Here is a 23,337-nt window from a genome sequence, read left to right on the forward strand (position 1 = left end):
CTGTGTAGGCACCATCAACTTGACCTTGTGTATGTAAGAAAAACAGTAAAGCAAGTGGTTTGAGCCATGATACAACTGTAGTTGGATCTTACATACCTGAAATACTGTGTCTATATTAATAGAGGAGTGATTGATGAGGCTTCTTCAAGTATATTTCAGTCTACTAACACCTTTGTGCTTTGGGTTCACTTTTTCCTGGGCCTCATATAAATTATTCCTCTAGAGCAACACGTTTTGTGTACTTTTGGGACAATTATGAGATACATACTATTTTATATATTTTTTATTCTGTTTGTTCCATATATTCAGGGCTTTCTAGTTTTATACATTCATTCATTCTTTTATATATTTATTCAACTGTCCATCATCTATTGAATGAGCACTTGATTTACCAAGCCATATGACAGAGGCTGGATGTACATTGCTGGTAAGACATGGGCAATATATTTAAGAGCTTATAGTAGAGTGTTTAAATAAATACATGGTTGAGCTAATCTTAAAAATGAGTAGCTAGATTGCTTCCTTCAACCCATTCTTCTTACTTTTTTTCATATTTCTTTTCCTTCTTGAAATCAAAAAAATATATACTATTATTATTTTAAAATGTGTCTTTATTGATTTCTGAGAGAGGAAGGGAGAGAGAGAGAGAGAGAGAGAGAGAGAGAAGGGAGAAACATCAATAATGAGAGAGTCATTGATCGGCTGCCTCCTGCACGCCCCTGACTGGGGATCGAGCCCGCAACGCGGGCATGTGCCCCGACCGGGAACCAAACAACGATCTCCATGATCCTAGGTCGATGCTCAGCTGCTGAGCCACAACTGGTAGGGCTAAAAAATTTATTTAATCAATACTCTATTCTCCAATGATTTACTGTAGGACACTATAATCTAATAAATTTGGCTTATATTTATTAATTTATTTAATCCTCAGGACACTTCCTGAGATAGTTAATTTTACTACCCTATTTTACAGGTGAGGATACTGAGTCAGAGAGAATAAATAACTTGGCTATAGTCATATTAACAGGTGACAGAGCCAGGAATCAAATGAGACAGTCTGACTCCAGAATCGAGTTTGTAACCACTACTGCACGACGGCACCTTATTCTATTTTGTTTCTGTCTCTCACCTCACATACTTCCATATTAAGTGGAGTTTTACTGAGATGCCCACACTTAAGAGAGATGTAGGCATAAAAAGTGCAATGCTGAATTAGAAATGTCAATTTTAGAGAACAGAGGAAGACCTTTTATACTCTTCAAATACCACCATATGAAGACCTCCTGCCTATTCTAGAAAAAGACAAAATCTCTAAATTCATAATTGAGTTTTGTGTGGTTGTAAATGTTTTAGCCCATCTTTTATTTTCTACTTATTAGTATAAATCTTTAAAAGGTTATGGTAAGCAAATTAAATTTATTCAATATCAACACTAACAGCAGCAATAATGATCATAAAGACAGTGTATTTGATAAAATCGCAAGTAGGTTGAATTTTATAGATAGAAAAATCAGTGTATAAAATGAGTTTGCCACATACCTTTTATGGGATTTGAAATAAGATATATTTGCAACATAGGGTGCACTCAATAAAAGGCAACTATTTGTGTCAACTGTATATTTTGCAAAAATGATTATTAAAAATTCATTTTAAATTTTTTAATTAATTTTATTATACTATTACAAGGCAATTTTTTTCTAATAAATTTAGCTACAAATCATGAAAATTTTTATCTAAGGGAAATCTTTCCTATTTTCCCATTTATAAGCCTATTCTGATCATTACAGGGTAAGGAAAAATAAAAGGGAGCTGTGAACAATGGTCAGGTGCCTAAATTTCCTTTCTAAAGACAATTATTAAGATGAAATGTACATTCAATTGGAACTAAATCTTTGGGCTAATGGATCTTATGGTTAGTCTTTGTTACACTACTGAGGGGTCATAACTCATTTGCAGACCACAAGTGGAACAAGGCATGAAAAGAAAATTGAAAACAGAAAAATACAATTATTTAATAAAATGGAAAACCTTTAAACCCACTAGTTACTAAAGGAATGCAAAGTAAAATACTGCTGTGTAATTTTCTCTAACAAATTAATAACAAAAAATTTGCATTGCTAATCAGGATATAATGAGGAATCTCTTAACTTCCTTGTAGAAATATAAATTATAGCAAATATTTTGAATAAATCATAAGCCTTAAATCTTTTATCTCTATTTATTCAGCATTTTTCTTTTTAATAGTTTATACTGAGAAAATAATTCTAGATAAAATTATAACAGTGCTATTGATGAGAGTGAAAAAGCATAATATAAATAACACAAGAGGTGGATTTGTAAATGAACTTTAATGGAATATAAATTAGTGTACTGAAAATCTTCCATTTGTCCTCCCAGAACCACTTTTTTTAAAAAAATTCTCTTTATTGTTGAAAGTATTACAGATAATACTTTTTCCCCCTTTTTCCCCCACTGACCCCCTCCACGCCACTCCCACCCCCTCCCTAGGCCTTCATGTCACTATTGTCTGTGTCCATGGGTTAGGCAGACATTCATATAAGTTCTTTGGTTAATCTCTTCTAGAACCACTCTTAACTCTGCTTTTCTCTTCCCCTGGTCTCTGCCCAAAAAGTAGTGTGTACAGATGACTTAGGTTCTGTTGTCATTTGGATGCCAACTGAGTTCAGCTAAATTGAGTCATGAGGTGACTGAAGAAAGGAGAAAGTGGTTTGTAGTAGCTGTTCCCCCCACCTTACCTTGTGGGGTCACCCAGGTTGCTACAGCTCCTGGCTGGAGGTCACTGTGGAACTTCCACACCAGCGTTTCCAAGTAACTGCTCTCCCCCCTTGGCCTGCAGGCCTAGCCACTGTCCTTCAAGCCCTGGGTTATTGTTCTGGTTCTTGGGTTCCTCTGCCCATTGTCCATATATTTGTAAATAGTCCTTTATTAAAATTAAAATTTCATCAAATTACCCTAATGTAATTGCCATTAGTTTCCCACTAGGATTAGAAATAAAAGTATGTTGGGAGGGGACTTGGGGGGCTGGGTGAAAAGGTGAAGGGATTAGGAAGTACAAATTGGTTATTACAGAATAGTCACAGGGCTGTAAAGTAGAGTACAGGGGAAACAGGCAATAATATTGTAAGAACTGTGGTGCCAGGTGGGTACTAGAATTATTGGGGGATCACTTTGTAAAGTAGATAAATGTCCAACCACTACCTGATACACCTGAAATAATATAAAGTAATATTGAATGCCAACTGTAGCTGAAATATTAAAAAATAATAAAAAATAGAAACATGTTTACCAAAGTAAATTCTTCAAAAAACTTTTAAACTATAATTCTAAGTAATTAAGGAGTCCAAACGTGTATGCCATTTGAACAAAACTATTTGAAAATGAATAGGGAATCTCAGGAAGAAAATATTAGCAAATGCTAAATAAAATCATTGCATCTACCAGGCAGCCTTCCAGGTGATTTTGATTTTTTTTCGGTCCTTTCTTCTTGAGTGTTCTCCTAACGCTCTACAATGAACACATATTACTTTTATGATGAAAAAGAAACCCTTCATTAGAATGCTCCGTGACTTGAGACAGGGTATAATATGTAAAATTTTACTTTACTATTTCAAAAGCCCTTTGCCTCACATTCCTGTCGTTCCCTCTCCTTTCTTTACATTTGTATGTGTCTCCTTTATTTGGCATACGGTTCTTTCCCCTTATGTTCATGTTAGTCTCCCCTCCCTTTTCCCTTCTCCCCTATTCCATCTGTCTCCTCACCCCACTTTATACTTCTACTTTCTTATCAGTCCGTCACTTCCCTTTTCAATTCTCTATTCTGATTTTTCTTCTCTTTTCTCCTCAATCCTACCCTTAAAATTATGTCTTAACACTCTCTTCTCTCCACAAAGTTTTACAGAAAAATGTGTATTAAGCATGTTTTCTGAACTTATAATGAAAAAATGCTATCTGCTCTTAATATTTTTAAAATGGCTTTCAAATTTTCTATATTTCTTTTTCTTAAATAGAATCTATCTTCCTATGACCGTGGATGGATTTTATCTCATGAGCAAATAGTGGCCTTTGATTTAGAAGGAAACATTTCTCAACTGCCCCTATGCTCATGTAATTGGTTTACATGTAATTGGGTTTATTTTTCCCCTTGATATTTGATAACAAAGAAAAACCATGAGAAATTATTTAGTGCGTTATTGTAGAGTCAGAATGGAGACAGAAATTGGAGTTCAGAAGGTCGAAGCTTTTAGAATATTGGGAAGGTGAAAATGCACTGGAGAGGAAGAAGAGAGGGAGAAAGAACGCCAGAAGCCTGCATAGAGCTGTCGGGGATCCCCTGGAATCTGCTGCTGAAAACACCCAAGAGCACGCAGAGGAGGACAGCCTCTGAGCCGGGAAACTCAGGGCTCACCAGGCCTGGGGCATGATCGGGAGGGAGCCCCGAAAAAGCAGGTTCAGCAGCAGAGCCAAACCGCTGGAGCAGCAAGGGGCACCTAGACCCACCCTAAATGAGATGTTTTTAAAAGGTTTGAAAGGATTAAGCTGACCTGCAAAGAGCCTAAAACACATGCCAGGAAGAACAAAACCCAGTAATTTTTAAAAGAACAGCAAAATCCAGAACTCAACAATGTTAACATCTTAAGGGTGAGAATATAATCAAACATTCCTGGCTGTGGGAGGAAACCAGAAAGTGTGACTCAAGCTAGGAAAACAAGCCAGTGACTAGAGACAGACTCAGCAATGACAGAGATGATGGAACCAGTGACAAACACAATAAATCTGCTATTATGTGTTTAAAATATCAAGAAAAAGTTAATATGGTGAGAAAAATAGAATATAGTGTCTTAAGAAACATTCTTCTCAAATTCTAACAAAGCTTTTAATTCATATTGTGAATGATAGAACACTACTTTTTTATAAAGCCATATTTTTTGGGGGGGGGGACTTAGGAGTGACAGATAAATGGGTAAAATAAATTCTACTGAATTTTTGTATATAATCATCTCTAGAACTCTAGAAATAGAAGATTCCTTATGCTGTGGTCAACTTCAAATGCTTTTTAATTCCAAATATGTGAATGAATGAGCCTTGTCTTTACAAATGTATGCCAAGCTGGGCAACAATGGATTATCTAAAAATAATGTAAATGTCTTCTGTTTAATGTTAGAGTGCAATAAAATGCAGAAGAATTCTTCTCTAAAAAAACAAATAAATAAATAAAAGAAACATTCTGAAGTTAAAATACCTGAAAAAAAACTTCACTGCAAAGTACTAAAATCAAATTAAACGCTGCAAAAGAAAAAAATCAGTGAATTTGAAACAAAAAGAATGAAAGAGATGAACAGAGCCTAGGTTAATTTATATTTTTAACTGGTGTCAGAAAAGGGAGACATGGAAAAATAACTGAGGAAATAGTGCCCAAATCCAAATTTGATGACAAATATAAAACGCTCAACCTCAAGCAGAATACATGCCAAACAGAGAACCAGAGACCAGGGATAAAAAACAAACAAATGGACAAAAGCTTAAATCATGAAACCTAGAAGCACAGGGCACCCACCCATGCGACACACGGCACCCACCCATGCCACGCGGGGCACCCACCCATGCCACGCGGGGCATAATAGAGAGCCAGGAATGGGCAGTGGCCTTTCCTTCAGAAGGAAGCAACCCCGAGGACAGTAGAGAAATGTTCTGAACGCAGATGAAAAACCAAGCAGACCCTGCAAGCAGAAGAGCAGAGGTGAGGCCGAGCGGGGACTCGGGCGCTGGGATGCTTCGCCTTCGCCGGCAGGCTCCAGGCCTCAGCGGCCCCACGGCGAGCGGGCCCAGCGGCCGCCCTGCAGGACATGAGCGAAGGCCAGGGAGCTGCCCCGGGACACATGGTGTCACTGAAGGGCTGCCAGAAAGAATGTAAAAGAGTTTGAGCCAAATGAAGGCGAAAGCACAATCCAAATTTGGAGACACCTAGCATTATGATTAGGCAGAAGTGTGTGGCTCTAAATTGTTACTTTAGCAGAAAGGAAAACTTTAAAATCAATCACCTGAGCTTCCATGGTAAGAAACTAGAAAAAGAACAAGTGAACACGAAGTAAGTTGGGAGGAAATGATACAGATGAGCGTGGAAATGAATGATATGGAACATAGACAAAGAGTAAAGAAAAATAATTAAAGCTGAAAGATTTTTCTTCGGAAAGACCAATCAAATTCTAGATAGATTCATAATATAAAATGTACACTATCATTCCCATTTTTATTAATGAAATAGATGATGTTAACAACAGATTCTGCAGACATTAGAATGATAGGAATGAAACATTAAAAGTAATTTTATGGCAATAAATTTGACATGAAATAGGTAAATTTCTTAAAAGACATAAATTTTTAAACAGTCAAACAAAAAAAGTACAATATTTAATAACCTGTTATCTACTAAAAATTTTAATTCACAGTTAACTTTCTTCCTACAAGGAAAACTCCCTTTTTAGTTAGCTTTGCTGGCACATTCTGTGCAATATTTACTATAGTGCTAAGCCCACATAAACTCCTAGAAAATATAATGCCAGCATGAACCAAATCCCTAATCCAACACAGACATTACAAAGACAAAAAAATCAATTCTTCTCATGAATATAGATACAAAACTTCTTAACTAAATACTAGCAAATAAAATCCAGCAATTTATAAAAAGATTACATATTGCAATTATGTGGGGTTTACCTGAGGAATCCATGATAGTTACAACATTCAACAATCAATGTAATTCACTACAGTATATTGTAGACTCAAAGAATTTAGAAAAAAAGCATTGATTTATCTGAAAAAATAATAATAATAAATATTAATAACTCAGAAAAGCAATTTCTTTACTTGGTAATGGTATCTACAAAAATGCTACAACTGACACTATATTTAATGTTGGGAGACTGAATGCTTTTCCCCTAAGACTGGGAAAGAGTAAAGAATACCTGCTCTCACCCCCTGTATGCAACACTGTATTAGAGGACTTAGTTGTCTTCTAATAAATAAAGAAATAAAGAAAATATATATATATGTAGAAAAACTGTCTTTATTTGGAGAAGACATACTTTTAAATAAAACAGAAAACAAATAAACAAACAAAAATATGAAAACCACACCCACTCACAAAAGTATTATAAATAGCCCAGCAGGAGTGGCTCAGCAGTTGAGCACCAACCTAGGATCCAAGAGATCGCGTTTTAATTCCCAGTCAGGGCACGTGCCCGGGTTGTGGGCTCACTCCTCAGTGGGGGGCATGCAGGATGTTTCTATCCCTCTCTCTCCCTCTCTCTCTGAAATCAATAAAGAGATATTCTAAACAAAGGGGGGAAAAATTATGAATTTTTCATGTGAATTTATTGTGGTGACAGGTATAGATCAATGTACAAAATCAACTATTTCATAAAGTATGATGCAATGCAAAATTAAAAAGCAGTTTAAAATACTATTTAAAATAGCATCAGAAATCATATAATATTCAATAAATCTAACCAAAAAAGTGCAAATTCCTTCCTTATAATGAAAGCAAGCGTTGCTGGAAGAAATTAAAGACTCAAATGGATATATATATATATATATATATATATATATATATATACACACACATATTTATGGACCAGAAGGCTCCTTATTTTTAATAAATAAAATTTCTCCAATAAATCTGTAGATTTAACATATCAGTAAAAATCCAGCAAGTTACTGATGCTCTTTCATGTTTGTCAGTTCTTCCTCTCAATTTTTATTGTTTCATTTCTTACAATCTCTATTGCTACATTGTCAGATTCATTATTTTTTTTCTGCACTATCTAATATGCTATTAATTCCAGCCAGTATTTTTTCATATTAGAGCTCATAGTTTTCATGTATCTCAAATTTTGCAGTTTTTATTTTTAGAAATTTAACTTGTCTCTTTCTTTTTTCATTTCTTTCATATTTCTCCCTAACATCCTCATGCTATTTTTTTATCTTATTAAACACACAAAACATTATAATCTCTGTTTTAAAGTCGTCATCTTTCTGTTGTATGATTTGTGTTATTTCTGGGTTATTTCTATTGATTAAATTTGGAACTCATCATTTATGGTATTTTTCTGATTTTTTACATGCTTAGTAATTTTGTATGGGAATCCTGGCTTCGTGAGTTTCATCCCATTGGGTGCTTGATAATTTTGTATTCTTTTAAATATTCATAAGCTGAGGAGGAACATGGTCAGATTTGCATTTTGAAAATGTAAATATTAATTCCAAGTATAGGGACAACTGGAGAAAATGTCACTAGAATTCAGTTAGAAAATTTGTGTAGTAATCCAGAAGAGAAATTATGAGCATTTAATCACTGCTTAGCACAGTGCTGCCAAATGGAACAGCTGGATAATTATTTGTTGTGTTGTGCTGATTCTTGATCAACACATAGCAGTTAGTAATTTACACTCCCTTTTTGATTTGTAGAATATTTTATATTGGAAAGCAATTCTATGCTGAAGGAAGCTATCCTGAAGAAGATAGTAAAGTCAGAAATTAAAATGCTTCATATTGATGACTATGGTAAAGTTTTGTGCATGCTATGCTATTTAAGAACAACTTTCTCTGCATCTTATAGTTTTACGTGTAAATGACTCTACATCTTTAATATTTTGCTCTTTCTTTAAAAGAACTTCCTTTACAGTTGTCCTTTCCCAAAGACTTTACGGACCGAAACAAGTATGCTCTTCTGTTAATAATGTAAGTATTTTATTTGTTTTTGAAAAAAAGGAATCTAAAGATTTTCTAATTTTTCTTATGCCTCACATGACAGCATTCTGATTTAAAAACAAACAAATGAACAAAAAAGCAAAAGAGAAGAAGTGTAGTTAACTGGGCAGCTGTCAGTTTTATGAATTCCTCAAGGACACAACCATTAACAGCATGGAGGGATGTGCAATTTTTAGTCCTTGCGTCCCAGATTGAACTGAATGTTACTAATGGGTATAGTGAAATAAATAATTTGGTTTTGTCTGCTTAGAGATTGCTCAACCAGACATAAAACAAATTATATATATTTTAAATGATATTGATTGGTGTATAATTTTGTTTCTTGGAGATAGATTTGTCATATCAAATTCCATAAAAGCAAATTTGTATTGTGTTAAGAACATGTAACATGAGATCCACCTTGTTAAATGTTTGCATTCATAACACAGGATCGTTACTACAGGCACAGGGTTTTTCAGCAGACCTCTAGGGCGCATTTGGTTCGCATGACGCGCTGTCTACCATTGAGTAGCAACCCCCACTTCTCCCCCAGCCCGGCCACCACCATTCTGCCTCTGCTCCTGAGTCTGACTGTACTAAGCACCTCGCCTAAGTGCAATCATCCTGTCTTTGCTCTTCTGCGACTGGTTTACTTCACTTAGCCCAGTGTCCTTAAGGCACATCCATGTTGCAACATAGAGCCCTATGGTCTTCATCAGTTGTTTATGTGATATTGAGGAAACATTTATTTTTATTGCTGAAATATTTGGTTACACTTATATCAGTACTATCAGTCCCCCCGCGCCCCACCCCCCCAACCCTGGATTCATGGTCAGCAGGAAGCACCTCTCATGCTCAGAAAACTTGACCCTTAGGAATTTTCAACAGGGAATTGCCTTCAGAATTAAATTAGCCCATGCTTTCTGTGAGTGTATTGTGACTACATGGTGCTGGGCACAGAGGCCCCTAACAGATGAGTCTGGCATTGGTGCAGCCCTGCATTCCTGAGAGTTATGGTATTTTCCTTACTAAGACCCCAGGGGGCACACCGCTCTGACAGTGTAGGGTTATAGCAGATGCTCAGTAGGAATGACAGACAGGAAAATAACATTACTTGTTATGACTGCTAGATGTAGAGGACGTCGGTGTGCAGTCTGCGGAATCAAACTGCCTGCCTTCCCGTTCCAGTTTTCTCATTTACTAGCTGTACGCCCTTGAGGAAGTTACTTAACCTCTTGTAAGGCTCAGTTTCTCCAAATGTAAACACACATTACCATAGGGCCTATGTCTTAAGGCTGTTTTTAGATTAAATGAAATATATTATATGAAGTGCCTAGCACACTGGGCTAATTAATAATTAATGTGATTATAATTAATGTGATTATAATTCATTCTTTTATATAGATTTTTATTTTATTTTATTTAGGTGTTTTAATAAGTAAAGGCAATTTGCCATCTTATTCTAATAAAGCCAAATAATACAGAAAATACAATACTTAATAGTTTCCCTTAGCCCAGTGTTTATTCCAAACGATAATGCTTTGACTCCAATTTGTTTCTCATGCCCAGATCTTTCTCGTTTGTCCCTAACAACCAGAAGGTCCCCAAAGTTCCTGGTGTCTCTCTGGGGCAGTTCTTATGAGCTCTTTTTTATCCTACTTTTTCTTTTGACTCTTCTCTTCCACCTTGTTGCCTTTAATTCCTACTTGAAGTACATGTGCTATATATCAAAGAAAATATTTAAGGCATAAAAATGAAACATAAAAGGAAAAAACAACTTCATCTTCTGTTTCAGGCATATCTGCCTCTGGGAAGAGGGATTGTTCTTTTAATTCACTGTAAAATATGGTTTCTTAGGGAACGGAGCCCTACTAGGTATCCCTTGAAGGATGGCTCACGTATTCAGATGGATGAAGAGACACTTATTCCCATTTGCACACCCACTGGCTCCAGAGGAGTGTCACAGTTTGGGAGAAAAGTAGACAAGAGTTCCAGATTCTCTGTAGCTGGAGTCAGAGAAGCCAGCTGGCTGGCCCTGGCAGCAGATTTGGGCTTTGCTGTGGGTGATTTTAGCTCATAAGAGTAATGTAAGGACTAGCACAAGACTCAGTTTCTCTTGTTAGATAGGGACAATCTGGTCTATTTTAGAGGCAGGGTGGTAGTAAAGGCATTGCCTGAGGAGTCAGGTAGGCCTGGGTTCAAATCCCAACTGAAAGATTTACCAACATATTTTTTAATTTTTCAAAGTTTCTGTTCCCTTACAAATAAACGGGGATAATGACATGGCATAATTTATATGAACATGTCGCCATAGGGTTGGTAGAGCATAAACACTTGAACTTAGTGTTTAATAAATTGTAACCATACTCATACTTATTATTAATAGCACTATTTTTAGTATTTAAAATTATCACTATATATCTGATATATTGTTTAGCATTCATAAAGTTATTTAATAAGCATTCATTGCTAAAGCAGATAAAACAATTTAGTCAGCCTGTATTAGTTACTTTGTTACTTTTTTGGTTGGTGATGTAAAGAATGAAAATGAATATTAATCCATTAGCTTTCATAAGCTGATTATACTAAATATTAATTTACTTTATCCAGACTGCTTAGTTTTCAGACATGAATACTCAGAAGTTTAGCAGAATATGACCTACAAAATTAAACTGAGGACTTTTTAAAGTTTTAACTTAAGAAATGATCTGTGGTCTTAAGCTGCGTGATCATTCCTAAAAGCCTTGTGCTCGGAAACCCCTGTGTCAGGATGGCTTACGCGTGAAGTGTTTCATAACTGTTCCTTAGATTGCTTATAAATTAAATGCATTTTTTCCCTTAAGGTTAAGCCCTGTTTTCAGTGGCAAGTGGGTTTCCCCCTCTACAAAAGAAGATCATGCTAATGGATTAGTTTTTCCTAAATGGGCAATTAGCGAGGAATAATAAGTAAAGTGACTATCACTGAAATGAGGCTGAGAGATGATTACGGGAGTTTGGTATCATTACTTTATTGCTATTCTTTCAGGGTATCTAGTTCCCAACAGAATGCTCCTCTTACGTCGCATACACAGATGCGTTTACCACCAGGAAATTCTATGGCAAATACATGAGTTGGAGACAGGCTCCAGCAAATACCTGAGTAGCTAGAAGGACAATTGGCCTTGAAGAAAGTGACCACTGGCAATTAGCAAACTCCTTTCTGTTAAAGACTCATTATTGAACCTCAGAAGAAATGGTCCTCTGAATACCTCTTTGTATCCATATTATCTAAAACCCAAACCTAACTTCATGACATTGAAAGGGCCAGTGAAACAATAGCAGCAGGATATTTTACTGTCATGGAAAATCTGAGAAGCACTGTGGCTGCAAATGTATCTGAGTGGCCTCAGTATTCAGTGGTCATGAGCCCTTTTCCGTCCCTACTTCTGCTCCTTCCAGATGTCTAATTGTCTCTCTCCAGCCTTTCTGTTTACCATGAGAGGGAGTCCTTACGGACCCAGGAGTCCAAGCTGATCTTTATGCATATATACATATGAAATACAGTGCACCTGTATTCATTTCAGCATTTATCACCTTCAACTGTTGTTTGTGTTACTCTTGTTTTCTACTCATGTGTATGTAATTTAATGCAATGCACATTTACTGTGTTGCTTTTATGCGTAAGAAGCTGTACTAATGACTGTAGAGAAACAAAAAGATGACAAGAATCTTGAAATCTGTGATAGTTTTGTAGATGGGTTAGGTATATCTCCCCAGTGCGTAAGCATAGGGGAATCTTATGAAAACCTACAGACTAACCTGTAATTTTCTTAATACTGCAAGACTGGAGATTATGTGGGATGACCTGCAGTTACAGGTGTTTACTTGATAAACACATATATATGAATCTAAGGTAGAAAGCAATCCAGACAGATGTACTGTTATTAAAGATGAAAGGCTGTGTGTTTCTTTGTTTGTTGTTTCCATGAAGAGAAGCATTGTTGAGCTGGAAGTTTTGTTCGATGCCAAGGAATCATCATTTTTTTCCATGTTCTACTCTTTTATGTTCAATTTATCTATGCCTAGAGGTGATAAAGGTTTAGCCAGGGAAGCAGTGACTGTTCAGCAAGTTAATTTATGGAATGGAGCACACTCTATCTTGCCCTGTGACTTGGTTTCCTATCCTTAAATTCATCTCTCTTGAAATACTAATGAATTCATCATTACCCAGGAAGTCTTACCTTACTGAAGCTTTCTTTCACTTGCCTCATCAGTCCATCTGTATCCTTTGACAATCCTAAATCTAAGCCTTCTTATAAAACTACATAGCCTTCTGTCTAAAGGCTCTCTGTATATCTTAAACCAAATCAGTCATATTATCACTATTCCATTTTACCCAAATATTTGTGAGGATGTTTTGATATGGTATCTAATTTTTGACTTCCACTAGATTTTGGAACAATGTTCCTAAGGGAAGATCTACAGCCTAGATGTGAGTGTTTAGAAAACTAGTTGATAGACTGGCTTATGGAATATTTTATATCTTAAGAAAATAATAATATTTAAAATCTTTAATTTATGTAACCCACATATTAAACAGTGCCAGACTTATTTCTGTGTTTTTATAGCAACTAGCTTTTGCAATAAGAGTCACTCCACTAATACGTGTTGAGTGAATAAATGGGTGATGTCCAGAACCCAGATGAACGATGAACGTGGCTGCAATTACAGTTCCAACTGGAGATCATTATTCATTTTCCTCTAGATATTTTCATCTCTCAATCAATGGTATGCATATCAGAGCCCTACAACTTGGCCATCTTGATGGAAGTGAGCTGTTTGTCATATTTTTTCTATATAATTATTTTTTTTAACATTTGTACTGAGTGAAATTATATAGCTACTTATCTCAAACAGTCAAGATAACATCAATACATTTTTTTATACACACACTTTCAACAAACAATATGGGTATTGTTGAAAGTTGTGAATAACGTTGTGCTCATGGTGTCATAGTGTCTTGACTTGATCTTTGAATCAATGTGGTTGTCCAAGAGTCCACACTCTTCATGTTCCAAGCCCAAACCAGGCAGACATCCTATCTGGATGTTTCAAGTCTAATCTGCTACCTACTCTCTACCTACTCTCCTCCCAACCCCCTTATTTTAGTGTATTGCTCTCTCATCTATATTTTAGTTGCCTGTCCACTCTGCTGCTAGGGTAAACTTTGTGAGATTCATATCTGAAAATGTGGCTCCCTTAGCTAAAATCCTCTCATTTTTCCAATGGTTAGAAATCCACATTCCCCAGCATAGCATAAAAATGTCTTCATCTGTTTCCTACTTCTCTCTTTTTCTTCATCTGACTCTACCCAGTCCCTAAGGAGAGAGTCAGTGTTCCAAATATATATATATATATATATACATTTTAAAACTGCTTTTTTCTGGGAAATACCAGCTTCTCAAGCATTCCTCTGTGTTCGTTACACAGTCTTTCAGTACCTTTAGTTACCTTTTCCAACTGGAAAAGTCCTGTTAACCCTTCAAAGTGTGTTTATACATAATCCTATGCATACCTCCATTATGATTTTTTGGATTAAAAAGTTCTGCTCTTTCTATTATCCAATACTGTCTGCTTTCATAGCCATTCTCAGCAACTGAAAGTAAAGATCATCAAACCCTTTCCTCTTTCTCCCTCCTCGCTCACTCTGTTAGAAATGATTCTAAGTGGAAACTGGCCAATGGATAGGAATTAATGTACAGTAGTAGGACTTTGACAGCAGAGATCATTAAGAGTTTGGTGCTTCCTCCCATTTTATTGCACAGTTCTGTCTGGAAGATATTCCTGTGGCCCCTTTCTATTGGTTCTTGTCTGCTATTTTCATGTGCTAAAATGTGTATCCGAGGTTAATTTTGTGTGGCTAATACTAACAGTCCATTTTTGAGTTTTATAGCTGGCTCATTAATATCCATGCTGTTCAGTATTTTGATCTGTGTTCTGGTATGCTTTTCATTTTTTGGCTTCCTATGACAATATAAATAATTTTATTTGAGTAACTGGATTCTGCTTTTCTTCACTGATCTAATGGTAGTTGTTATGCAGTTTTTGTATCACTCTCAGGAGACAATCTCTGGCTTCTAGTCAAGAGAAATCAAAAGAGCAAAGACCAGGAAGAATGTCCTTAGTAGACAGAAACTGACCCGGATATGAAGAAGACTATTCTATTAAAATAAGAGGAAAGGGGGAGAAGTAAAAGGAGGAATAGAGGAAGTAAGGGGGGAAAAAAGATTCATTTTATTAATGCAAAATACCCTTCCTAATCCAGAAATCAAAACTCTGATTAAGAAAAAAAACATTAAATGTATAGTCAGAGCAGCTTTTTAAATATAAAGAAAACACATTAAAAAAAACCAATGCTTTAAAAATAAGGACTAGCTTGGGCAGTGTGGTTCAGCGGTTGAACATCGACCTAGGATCCAGGCGATCGGGGTTCGATTCCCGGTCAGGGCACATGCCCGGGTTGCAGGCTCGATCCCCAGTCCAGGGCGTGCAAGGGGGAGCCGATCAATGACTCTCTCATCACTGATGTTTCTGTCTCTCTCTCTCTCTTTCTCTCTCTCCCCCTCCCTCTCCTTTCCTCTCTCTGCAATAAAGATATATTTTTAAATAAAATAAAGATGAAATTCTCTCACAAATTCTATAATCTCGAGAGGTATTTTCCGGGAAAATTATCTTGGTTTTATCATGCTAGAGTAAGTATATAGCTGTGGAAGCAGAAGAAAGGACTTACAAATACAGAGTCACATAAATTATGCTCATATATACAAACACACATGACTATGTGTGTAAAGAAATCAAGTACGCAAACAAAAGAACAGAAATACATACATCTTTATATTCTAAATTATCTTAAAGACTCATCCACTGTAAACAGTAGAAAAATTTAATGCAATCGAAGTTTCCTTCATTTAGACTAATGAAGCCAAATAGGAAAAACTTGATTATTGTCATAAAAAGGCTAAGGAATTATCAATGCAGAGTTGCCCCTGATGGCAAAATTTGGGATCTCAGCTTCCGTGAGAAGAGGAAAGATCCAGTTTCACAGCATTAATCAGAACTGGGTCAATAATATTTAGCACCTCCCAGGAAACAAGTGCTTTGTTAAGCAATTTATATATAAGTTTCACCTAATACTTTTTCACTTAATACTTATTACCATTTTACTTCATACTTACTATAATTCTACAAGGTGGACACTATTGTCATTATCCTAAGCAGCAAAGATTAGCAAACTTAGGTGTAAAGAAGTGACTAGTTAAAAGCCACTGGTCCAGGGCTTAACTCAGTTTGGTTTTATCCACATATCACCTGCACCTTGCCCGTGGTGACACTCCCACATACCTATAAAGTTCAGTCCATTAACACAGGCAGTTTTTCTAAAAGGTTTATTATAGACACGATCTATGAGTGCATGTGTATGAACACAAGTGATGGAGAGTAATACAATTTGAGAATTTATTCATTAAGCATAATTTTATCAGGAAGGCCTCATCAAAATCACTACTAGAAACAGAGGCTTAAGAACTATAAGGAAAGGCCTGGGTAGAGGCGTAAACAACCTTCACCATAAGAAACACTTCCCTAGTTAAAACTCAGAAGAAAAGAAAGCCAGCTCGAAGTTTTATTTTAAACAAACCATGGATCAGAAATTTGGAAATGTTACTAATAATATTCCTAATGCAAGAAGATGGAGATATGGACAAGAAAGAGTTCTCTGGCAGGAAAAATAATGTTATTTTTCATATGATTTAGTAAACATATGAGAAAATTCATTCTGCCATTCTGTGTGTGGGACAATTCATTCATGAGAAGGAATCTTAGGATAATAAAATGAGAAATAGAAGGAATTGGTCAAGAGGCCCTTAGCTAATGTGTGCATCTGTATGTATATTCTGATTGGAAGACAAACTTCATTAGACTTTAGATGTACATATGTTACAAGTAAATAATCTCTGCCTATGAATTTCTGCAAAGTAAATTTCAGATTAAGGCAAGACAAATATTTTTAAGACTACCGCTACCCTATGTAAAACTTATGTTCTACTGTGAAATAAAGTCTGTTCTAAAGAACAAAATTGGAAGTGTTGGCAATTGACTTTCCTTAAGAATTTAGTGGCCCTTTGCAGCATCAGCTTCCTTTCCCTTATCTTGTCTTCCATTAAGTTCTTCACCCTTCCTTTCACACTGTCTTTGAGTTGGTTATATCTAAAGTAAAATTTCAACACAGTTCTCAGTGACTCCAGCTCTAATCTAGCACGTGTGCAGCTGTATCTTATCTATTCTAGGCCTAGAAAGAGCAAAGAACTGAGATAAGCAATCCTATGCTCCTATGTTCATTCCTTCCACCCTCCAATGGACAGAGATATGCAGTTTTATTTATTTTTTCTATTTTTATGCTTTTTTCTTGTTGTAGTAAAATACACATAACATAAAATTTATCATCTAAACCACTTTTAAGTATACAGTTCAGTGGCATTAAAAAATACATTCACATTGTTGTGCAATTATCACCACCATCCATCTCCAGAATTTCGACTTTTTAAACAGAAAATATGTCTTCTTTAAGCAATAATTCCTCATTCCTCTCCCCAAGCCCCTGGCCCCCACCATTCTGCTCTTGGTCTCTATGATTTGACCTCTCTAGGTACTTCATATAAGTGGAATAATATGGTATTTGTCTTTCTGTGACTGGCTTATTTCACTTAGCATAATGTCCTCAAGGTTCATCCATGATATAGTATAGCAGTTTTAAAAATCTGCCATGTAGGATAAAAACAAAGTGTCATGCAATAGATCAGTCACGGAAAGTGCTCTCCTTGGAAAACATTTTTCTTCCATTTATTTTCACCAAAATGTTACTGGTTAGGAGAAGGGCTTTCAATAAATGCACTGTTCATAATCTTAACTATTTACAAGATATTATTTACTTAATAATAAAAACAATAAATGAAGATAAAAAGAGCATATAATTGCTCAAGGTAATGCAGCATATTGGTAACAAAGTCAGGACTCAAATCTAAATTCAACCCTCTTTTCATGAAATTAAATAGCACTTTGTGAACCTGACCAAATAAATAGTCTGAACAAATCTCTTCACCTTAATCAGTTTTACCACAGATGATATTTTCCATGTCATAAAAAGGTGCCTTGATCTGTCATTTTAAAGATCTATTAGATATTGTGCATTTTACTCATCTATCTTTCTGTATTTTATTAAATTTTTACATCCTGGACTCTATTTATAAGGACACATTCAGTGTTGAAAGCAGCAAAATAGACAAGGACTGGGCCCTCGAGGATCTTAACTCTGAAGACAAGTTTACAGTCTTAATTCGCTCTCCCTGCCTGTGTCAGGAAATAGACAAGTTCCCTGTCACTGTGACCTTTCCAGTGCTTAAAGAAGATGGAGCTGTTCTCTTCACCACAGCTTTCAACAGAATTGCATGTCCCTGCCTCAACCTCAAAACACCCTTCTGTGGGTCCCTAGAGATTTCTGAAACAGAGAATACAGCAAAATAAGGTACAAAAGAGATTAGGGAGACACCAGGAGTAGAAACCGAAAAGGAACTGGGTGAACTGAAGCTCGTTAGTCTACCCGGCCAAGGTAGGAGCAGGTTGTGTGTCCGTGCATCACGTGGTGGGTGGTCCGGTCCTGTACATGCCCCGTGGGCATGCCTACCACCAAATACCGAGCCATCCCGACCTCACCTAATCAGTAGTGTTTTCTGGTCTTTATTTGTAAGAAAAAAAAAATCTAATATTTTTTGTTTCATATTTTATGAAGAATCTCCACCCTGCTCCTACAAATATCTGGTTGTTCCTCATAATGGCAATATTAGCATTATAATCCATGTTCACTTATAAATCACCCTGAAAGAGATATGCCAGTATTATACACCAAAAAACAAAGGACAGCAAACCCAGAAAGAGAAATGTGTTAAAATCATTAGCTGGTAATATGTTAAGATTATTTTGTGCTATAACATTGGAACATCATAAAGACAAGTTTGAAATTAAAAATGACAATTTAAAGAAATGAGCAAAGGAGTGGAAATTGTGCTCTTTTCCCCGGGTATCTCAAGAATAATTAAAGGATTGAAGGATTTGTTTTAAAAAAATCGGCAACTAGTCATGGATTGTAAAAGTTTAAGAATGTGCCTTGTTTTAAAGTACATTTTTAAATGATTTAGTTGCCTGCCATAAAATGTCTGTGACTACTTACATTTTGTCTACACTTAGCTGTGAATTCCTAAAATAGCTGTGTGCAATGCAATGGGTCATATGTAAATTCGAAAATTATATCTTCCAAATTAACAAAACATTTAAGTTACCTTAGAGTTGTTGCCAGTGTTTAAAGTAGGAAAATCCTGCCCAATTAATTACACTGTGGTAATTGCTCCAAAAGATGTTGATTAACTTTTAAATTTTTGTGTGTGTGTTTAGATATCATTGGTCCATTTAATTTCTGCACAACTCGCCCAAATCCTTTATATTGTTCTTTATTCTGACCTGTAAGGAAATATGCTCAACATAAGCAAAAATGGCTTCCAACAAAATAGTAATAACACTTTCAGTTGTTTGATGAATCTAACAATGGTTTTATATTGCTTACTGTAATTCATAAAGTATTTTCAAATGCATTATGCCATTTAATGTTTACAAAATTTCTTGAGGGAGACAGGACAGAATTTTACTATTGTTAAACATAAGGAAACAGAGTCTTAGAGTTTTTGTATCTTGCCCATGTTCAGAGAGAAGTTAGGACTCAAACTGTCTATATATATATTGATATATTGATTTCAGAGAAAGGAAGGGAGAGGGAGAGAGAGAAAGGAACACCAGTGATGAGAAAATTGTTGATCGGCTGCCTCCTGCACGCCCCTGACTGGGAACAGAGCCTGCAACCCGGGCATGTGCCCTGACTGGGAATCGAACCCCTTTCGCCTGGATCCTAGGTCGAAGCTCAACCGCTGAGCCACTGTGGCCCAGCAGACTGTCATATTTTTATTCAACTTAAAGGGTAAAGTTAATTCTTGTATCTTGCCCTCTGTGAACCATGTTTTGATTTCTAATATTTGCAATAAATCCCCAAGCTTCAAAATACAGTGTCTGTTAAAAATTAAACTCACAGCTTCTTAAGGCCTTTCTACTTTAAACTCTGCCTGAGCCTACCTTCCCTGAAAGGGTCCAGTTCAACAAGCATTTGCTATGGTCCCTATGTACCAAAAACTGTACTAGGCATAGTGATACATGCTGTCTCTCAAATGGTAAACAATTATAGCAAATACAGGAAGAAAACACCAATTCCCCACTTCACCCTGAACTAGGCGATCAGAATCCTAGGTTAGAACATGTGGACATGTGTGGGAAGACATCCCAATAACCTGATCAGGAGCTAAGGTTGCCAAAACTAAAATAAATTTTAAAGTGAAGAATTAAATTAAGAAGAGGAGATAAGATTGCAAATACTATGGAAGACAAAGCAGATCTAGATTTGGATCACAGGGTCACCAATGGGATTTAGGAGTGAATTTGGGGGTTGTGATTAAATAACTTCCATGGCATGGTTTCATTTGTTTATGATGTAGGAATCATAATACATGTAATAAGTTATGAAACAGGTAACTTCCTCCTCAAAGGTTAAAAAAATGCTCATAGTGTATAGTAAATAAGATAATGGTCTAAAGTGCTTGGACCACAGAAAGCATGTATATTAGTTTACTAGGGCTAACAAGGAAATATTACAGGCTGGGTATCTTAAACATAAATTTCTTTCCTTAGAGTTCTGGAGGTTCGAAGTCCACTATCAAGGTGTCAGCAAGTTTGGTTTCTTCTGAGGCCACTCTCCTTAGTTTGCAGATGGTTGCCCTCTTGCTGGTTCTCACAAGGTCTTTCTCCTCTGTGCACACATGCCGTCAGGGTCTCTCTGTGCATCCTAATTTCCTCCTCTAATATGACACAAATCAGATTGGATTAGGGCCCACCCTGATGGCCATATTTCAAATTAATCATCACTGTAAGGACCCAGTTTCCAAATACAATCACATTCTAAGGTGCAACACCTTAGAGATTCCACACAGGAATTTTAGGAGACGCAATTCAGCTCAAAACAGCCTTCCATAAATTTTAGTTGTTTGATGTTTTGCCCTGTTCCTTCCCTCCTCCTTTGCTTGACTCACTGGTCCCAAACAACCCCTGCATGTTCTCTGTTCCATTTGCTGCCCCAAAGTTATTTTCTTTAGCAAATTTGGAAACCTAAGAGCTTGTTCATGATGTTTAGCTTGGGTATTGGTGCTTCTAGGTAACGCATTTGCATAAACAGGAAGCAGGGGACTGTGGTGTCCTTACAGGAGAGTGACAGTAAATAGGGTGAAGGTTTCTGGTCTGTAGTGCAGCTAAAAATGGAAATCTTTTTAGAGAGTTAGATGTTTTTCGGCTCTTCAAAACTACTGCGTGGACCACTCACTCTGTGTTCACCATATACTTAAGTTTGGACCTAGTCAATCGTGGGATTTTATGAGAGTTTGCCTTTTTACCTTTTCTGTAAGTTGGAAAAAAAAATAATAATGAATACCATTGGAATCTGACAATTTAAATTTGTATCACCTTTTACCTCCGGAGAGAATGTCCATGCTTTATAATTGGAGAGTCCTTTACTTTTAACTTTCAAATTTTTCAAACTTACGTGTCTCTGCTGCCTTTTCTTGCTGTCGATTTTAGAGATGGAAAAGAGTTCTTCCTCACTGTTTGCTTAAATTCTTCTCAGTGAGAATCCCACCACCACCACCAAAACAAAAATTAGGAAATATTAAGGTAGTGTTCCTTTTTGAGTCTGACATTGTTTAAGGTTGTACATTTCTCGTTAAATTATTATTAATTCCATACCATTTGCAAGGCATTTCTAGGACACTCTCGGGAAGAAATCCAATAAAGAGGAGCTTGTATGTCAATTTGATGATCATTCTGTAGAAATGCCAGTGGAAAATACGTGTATTTTTCCCTTTTGAAAAATAAATTAAACTAAACTTTCATGCACAGTTTTAAATCTTGCTTCATATTTTCATTTTATTAAAAAAATTTTTAATTTAAAATTTTACAAAGGAAAATGGAATTTAAAGCTTCAAGTTTATCATCAAGAATTACTAGAACTATTAATAGCCATCATATCTCTTTCTCATAATTTTGGTTAACCAATAAGGGTGAAAGCTAACATCCCTACCAGATGATCAGTTTTCGTGTTTTGGCCCAATGTGCTGGTGTTGCAGGGACGAACAGCCAGGGAGCCAGCTGGTTACAGACAAGTTCCGTGTGGACTGGGACTCGGTGCTGGTGGACACGGATAACATCATCATTGCGCGATTCGATGGCAGAGGAAGTGGCTTCCAGGGCCTGAAGATTTTGCAGGAGATTCACCGAAGGTTAGGTTCAGTGGAAGTAAAGGACCAAATAGCAGCTGTGAAGTAAGTGGCTGCACATATTCCTGCTGTTTTTCCTTTGACGACAGAAGATAGGCATATGCTATATTATAAGACTGATGTTGAATAAGAGATTTGTATTTAAGTGATTGGACAATTTTCTAAATGTAGACTACTGCATTTTTTTTCAAATACCTTTCTCTCTTAGCACCATAATAAAAGAATTATCATACCTCCTCTGTGGAAGTAGAATTCACTTTGGATTTATGAAAATAAAAGAGACCTTAATTATACAACTATGTTATTTATTTATCACAATAAACAATGTCTGTTATTTCTCTAGTTAATTAACAATTCCTGAGTTTTCACAGTTACCATTACCACACTGACATGAAAAAGTGACCTGAGAAATCTAGTAGGTTCTTTAAAACAGTACAAAAAATTGATGAGAATATTGTTAAAATGTAGATGTTGATTCAGTGGGTCTGAAATGGGGCCCAAGGGTCTTAAAGGGGACCCAAGAGTCTGCATTTGTTAACAAGTTACCAGGTGGTGCCCAAACTGCTGGACCATTGCTTTGACTAACAAGATTTTGAAATATATAACTTTTATACATGAGTAGAGCTGCAACCCCAAAAGTACTTCCAGTTTGACTTGTGTTGTGTGTGAGCGCGCAGCAAGAACAAATTCCCATGTGCATTTAACTCAGGAAGATATAACTTTTTTTTTTCTTTTTCACTGCAGATTTTTACTGAAACTACCGTATATTGACTCCAATAGATTAAGCATTTTTGGAAAGGTAAATAGTAGAAATATTGTGTGTGTGTGTGTGTATGTATAATTACTTTCCTCAATTTACTATAAATTATCTAGATTATTCTTTAAAATGTAATATTATAATTACTGTTATATGCATTCAATAATTTATTAATTCAGCAACCATTTATTATCTAATTAGTGCCTGGTGTTAGAATAATGACAGGACAAAAAAGGCTCCATTTTCATGAAGCTTATCGTCTAGAGGAGAAAAAGATAGGAAACAAATAAATGAAAATAGTTTCCTATGGTAATAAATCTTATTTAAAAAAATCGATGGATAAAAGTTAACTGCAAGAAG

General features: G+C 36.0%; 1 protein-coding gene across 1 annotated transcript in view; it reads left to right on the forward strand.

The window, feature by feature from the left end:
• The window catches only part of DPP10 (dipeptidyl peptidase like 10), a 542,160-nt gene that overhangs the window by 504,062 nt on the left and 14,761 nt on the right, over positions 1–23,337 (forward strand). The window contains exons 18-21 of the mRNA XM_087819898.1: positions 8,485–8,580; positions 8,688–8,757; positions 22,071–22,265; positions 22,965–23,019. Of these exons, the coding sequence (XP_087676024.1) occupies positions 8,485–8,580; positions 8,688–8,757; positions 22,071–22,265; positions 22,965–23,019 (416 nt within the window). The remainder of the gene's footprint in view (positions 1–8,484; positions 8,581–8,687; positions 8,758–22,070; positions 22,266–22,964; positions 23,020–23,337) is intronic.

Source organism: Miniopterus natalensis, chromosome 8 (assembly GCF_054644295.1).
Source record: "Miniopterus natalensis isolate mMinNat1 chromosome 8, mMinNat1.hap1, whole genome shotgun sequence".
In the NCBI taxonomy this organism is placed as follows: Eukaryota; Metazoa; Chordata; class Mammalia; order Chiroptera; family Miniopteridae; genus Miniopterus; species Miniopterus natalensis.